This window comes from Nymphalis io, chromosome 10 (genome assembly GCF_905147045.1).
Source record: "Nymphalis io chromosome 10, ilAglIoxx1.1, whole genome shotgun sequence".
NCBI lineage: Eukaryota > Metazoa > Arthropoda > Insecta > Lepidoptera > Nymphalidae > Nymphalis > Nymphalis io.
Window position 1 is genome coordinate 6,497,990 of NC_065897.1, and position 4,975 is coordinate 6,502,964.

The window sequence follows — 4,975 nt, forward strand, 5'->3', positions numbered from 1 at the left end:
AAAAAAACACGTCTTTCAATAATAATGTTTATTCATACTTTGTACATAAATATAACATCTAAAGTTCCCTTTTTTAATAAATTAAGTTCAATATCCAAAACTTATTATTAGAGTATTTTGTCTATGTTTAAAACAATGCAATAAATATTATTAGGAATCGATATGATAATTAAAAATTAATATACTGACAAAAATGAATTGCACTTTCTGTTGTATATTTTCGGGAACTTTCATTATTTATTAATATTTTATCATATCATATACTAAGACTAATAACTACTACGATAAAAAAAAAAAAAAAAAATACAATTTTTATTCTGTGAATAAGTTCATTTTATCTTTCCTATTTTGTTTGTAGCTTGTTTGAACGTACATTTGTATTCACATATTTATTTAAAATTCCATGGTATGCATAGCACGCCTTCGGACAACACTGAATAATAGTGGGTCACATAAATAATATTTCCACGCAATTTCTGTAATAAAAAAAAAAAAAAATAGTTTTTATTTTATTTTATACAAGAACATTAAAATATCAAAACTCACCATTTCGAGTTTGTCAATTCGAGTGAGAAGTCTTTGGCAACAAAGAATCATGAGTCCCGGGGTTATGCTGTCATCTTTATTAAGATCTATTAATCCAAATCTTTCCTTAACTTCTTTGCATAATGCCTTTTCTATATGTTTATTTCTATAAAAAAACATGGTAATATATAATAGTATTCGCGAAAATAATAACTCGTTAATTTAACTTCAGAACTTTCGACTTACATGCTATATTCTGTGAGAAGTAAAGTAGCCTCGTCGAGATGTTTAGCGATAAACGGTATAAGTTCATCTGCAGGGCACGACGACGGCGTTATGAACTGACCAGTTGGCGAAACCATCAAAGGGCCTGCTTCACTATAACAATGATAATACTTTAATTAAATTTTAATTTATTAATTTAAGGTTATATGTAATTAACAAATAAGTAAACAAGACTATTCACTTCGTATATCATATACGAATATGTGTACCAGAATGAATGAAATTCTAGTCATTCTATAATAATATATAATGTATATAATTGGAAACGACAAAATTCGCTCAACTAATCTATGTATCGATTGCTATTGAGTCAAAATGGTGCAAATTGAAAAAAAGGTGTATTGAAAAACAAAACAAAGTTATATTATTTATAGCAATATTTTGTAAATTTATTTCTTAGTCTTCGAGGCCCTCAGAGTATAATCCGAGTTACGCCAATAAAGAATCTATTTTTGCACACTCAGAACGCGATGTGGCGAATTTTATTGGTATAAAATAATCTGAAATAGAATGTTCGTAACTTACATAATGCTTTTCCGATATATTATGTGTACCTTATATTTTCATTTATTTAATTTATAGCTGTGATGTTGTTTTTTTAAAATATAATATGATAAAAAAGTTTGCTGCCATTTAACACAATACATTTTTGTTTAATTTAATTTCAATTAGCATGCATATATACATAAGCTAATTTAATTTTTTAGACTTATGGCTTTAAAATCCCCAAATAAACAGTACTTACGGTTCAACAACGATTTCATATTTGTTTAGAGATTCGGGTACAGATTCTGGAATTTTCTTTCCATTACCATAAAAATCCCCAATGGAAGTAATCAATTGCCTAAGATGGCTACAGTATTGTGCTGCTGATACTTTTGGCATGAACTTTCTAAAATATATATGTATAAATTAAAATGTGTATGTATAAAATAAAATTTGTATAACTTTATTAAAATTGAAGCAACTATTTTTAGCTACAATTAAAATACCTTCTACAAATGTGTATATCTCTAAGTATACTAGAAAGAGCTTTCTCATAATTTGGAATCTCTGTTAAGGCAGTGTCTTCTTGATCAACCTTTTTGATGAGCTAGAAAAAAAAATTAATTATTATTTATTTATTTACAAGAGCATCCAACAACTAGAAAAGATTATTATGTAATATATAAAATAACATACTGATAGCCATTCATTTCTAACATCAATAATATTAAGGAACACATCTCCATCTAAGCTGACACCTGTAAATTGACCTAACGCAATTGTTCTGCCTGAAAAAAAAACATTAACATGAAAAGAAATTTATAATACAAAAAGGTAGATATATCCATTTATAACTAACCTTTTAAATTGCCCATGTACTTCGAATACTGAGATGCCATCGCTGTGAGACTTTGAAGTGCACCTCTTATGTGACTTATATTCCATCCACTATCATATTTAACCTGCACGAGCAAACCATGTTATATTTATTTGTAATTTAATATAACAATTAATTAATGAGAATGTAATTTAGCCATAAACCGATGAAAAATTAAATACAGTAAAAAGGGAACCTGTTTGAGTTGTCACAGATGCAAGCATGGGCAAAAGACAGTGGAGAATAAAAATTTGAACATCTATTAGTTATAACACAATATATTATAATTCATTCCGGAATAAAAATAACTCTCTGATTTTGAATTACATAATTATGTCTTTAGGTATACATACGTATAAAATACGAATTATATATCCACTATTGAGAATAACATAATGCAGATTTTTGATTCTCTTTTTAGTAATTCGCAATATTTTCAAATTATTTAAATATGTCTATACATGGCTGAAGGTGAAAAGGTCAATATCCGACATTTTTGCTCCTCGACCAGATTATAACCAAGATCATTTAGGAAAGATCAGCCCGTTTCTTTACAGGTAATTAACTGGTGCAAGTAAATAAATAAATATAGAAGAGAATTCGAGATAAATAAATATATTCATTTGAGACTTTACCAACTTCTTTTATACCATATGTTTTGCGGAGATTTTCAATAAGAGTTGTTACTTGATGTCTTGTCGCTCTTGTCAATTCATATTTTTCTTTACCATCATCACTGTTTTCATACACCCAGTCTCTGTAAAATTAAATATTACATTTCTTATGTTGGAGACAATCATACTAAAATAATGATCAGAATGTCTAAGTATTTTTTAAAGTGAAGTGAGTGACTGGATTGTGTAAGATGGCTTCATCACTTTGAGCTTGACCAAGCAAGATTCAATGCAGTGGCACAAAAAGGGTGCACTTGTTAAAAATTAAACAAGGAAAAATTAAAGGTATGTTTGCTCTTGCAATGCAATGCGTCGTTTCACTAGATCAAAGTTGCAACGACTGCTTTACAGAAATATGGTCAGTCACTTGTTCGTAACATCTATATTCCAGACTTAGCCCTATTAAATTTTTTTGTCTTTAATTTTTAATAAAGGCTTATGGGGAAAGTAAAATTTGGATCAAAGTCAAGAAGGCTATTTTGACACATTTTTAGGGCAAAAAAATATTTATTGACATTCTGTAGAAGCTAATTTCTTGAAATAATGAATGTGTCATACTGAAAAATAAGTTGATTATTTTATTTAATTGAGAACCTCTTCATTTCATAGACTTTTTATCATTCCCTTTGAGGAGTTATTATATTATATTTATATTCTGTTGAATTTTAAACATATTTGAAAAATATTGTTTATATTTAAAAAGTTATGTAACTTACATTATATTAGTAATTGCTTTCTTTTTTTCAACTTTTTGTTTCATATCTGTGGCTTTTTGAAAGTCCCTATTATATTCTTCATATGCTCTCGTAAAATCAATTTTACTGAAATAAAATTTTTATGTTATAATATGATATATAAAATAGTTGAACTAGTTACTTTTTATTTAACAAGATTACCTCCCGTCAGACTTAGTTGGACTTCTTGGTATTTTATCTATGTAATGTGTCGATATATCACAGGCACTTAAAACTTTAACTACTGTTTCTCTAACATTTTTGCTATTTAGATGAATTTTAACTAATTTGAAATTACCTGCAAACATAAATTAAAATTGGATATGTCATATTAGTTATCATACCCATCTAACAATAAAACAATATTAAGTGAATTACCATCTGGCATATCTTTCTGTCTTAAATAGAATGGCAGAACTGGTATAGCCATGTTTTTACTAGATTGCTGAGCTTCTATTAAAGCACTTAGTAATTGTAGTGAGTTTTCATTTATTTTCTAGAGAAAAGGAAAAAATATTATTATATATTTATTAAATACAGACATAATATACTGTAATTTAATATTTTAATTTACAATAACGATAAGTAGTTGGACACTCACGTAAGAACGACCTTTTCTCTTACCATAGAAAATACAGGCAAGTAAAATTTAAATTATTAATATGCTCTTACTCTTTGTTCTGGATATTTTCCAAATAAGTCGGGATGTACGCTAAAATAGAATGGTCTTAATGCAGTGGACACCTCTGCGGAGCTCAAAGATCTGCTCATTGTCCCAACTAGGCATCTAAACGATATTTAAATGGTTATAATTTGCTATATGTCAAATAAACATTTAGGTAAAAGTTCAAAGACTTACCGTATTTTAAATCTGCAATACATAATTGAATTATAAATTTAATTTGTTGGAATTATATATTAATTATGTTGTTAATTAAAGCATAGTTTGTGTTTTAATAATAAATTTACATACTTTGTCTATTATAATTTAAAAATTATTTGCTTGAACATTTGACATTAGGCCATTGACGTTTATTTATTGACGTGTGTCATATGTCGTGTGAATAAACAATAAAATTGGAAACATAGACAATGTTAGTTTTACTTTCATTAGTTACTTGAACTCATAGCTTTGTATCTTTATTGAACATAATAAAGTTATCAAAAATATTTTGCGTATTATATTATGAATATAATTGTTTTAATTCACGAAATAATGAATGCAGGTGAGAATTTTGAATAAATGGGTTCTTTGATTATTATTTAACTTCAATTTTAATTTGCTTTCGGTAATTCAATAACTCAATACCAATTATTATTCTTAATACCACGTAATAGTCGATTCTATAAAAAGTGTTCTTAATATACAAGCAGTTTAATACAAACGGGTAAAA

General features: G+C 27.2%; 1 protein-coding gene across 1 annotated transcript; it reads right to left on the minus strand.

Moving 5' to 3' along the window:
* Nucleotides 1–13: 13 nt before the first annotated feature.
* LOC126771501 (T-cell activation inhibitor, mitochondrial) lies at nt 14–4,623 on the minus strand. The gene is made up of 13 exons (XM_050491400.1): nt 4,441–4,623; nt 4,254–4,368; nt 3,960–4,077; nt 3,744–3,879; nt 3,564–3,668; nt 2,813–2,930; nt 2,156–2,258; nt 1,993–2,084; nt 1,803–1,903; nt 1,556–1,702; nt 772–903; nt 547–691; nt 14–476 (listed from the first exon to the last, which is right to left on the minus strand). The coding sequence occupies exons 1-13, from the start codon at nt 4,461–4,463 to the stop codon at nt 390–392; spliced, it is 1,422 nt and encodes a 473-aa protein (XP_050347357.1). The 5' UTR covers nt 4,464–4,623; the 3' UTR covers nt 14–389.
* Nucleotides 4,624–4,975: the final 352 nt, after the last annotated feature.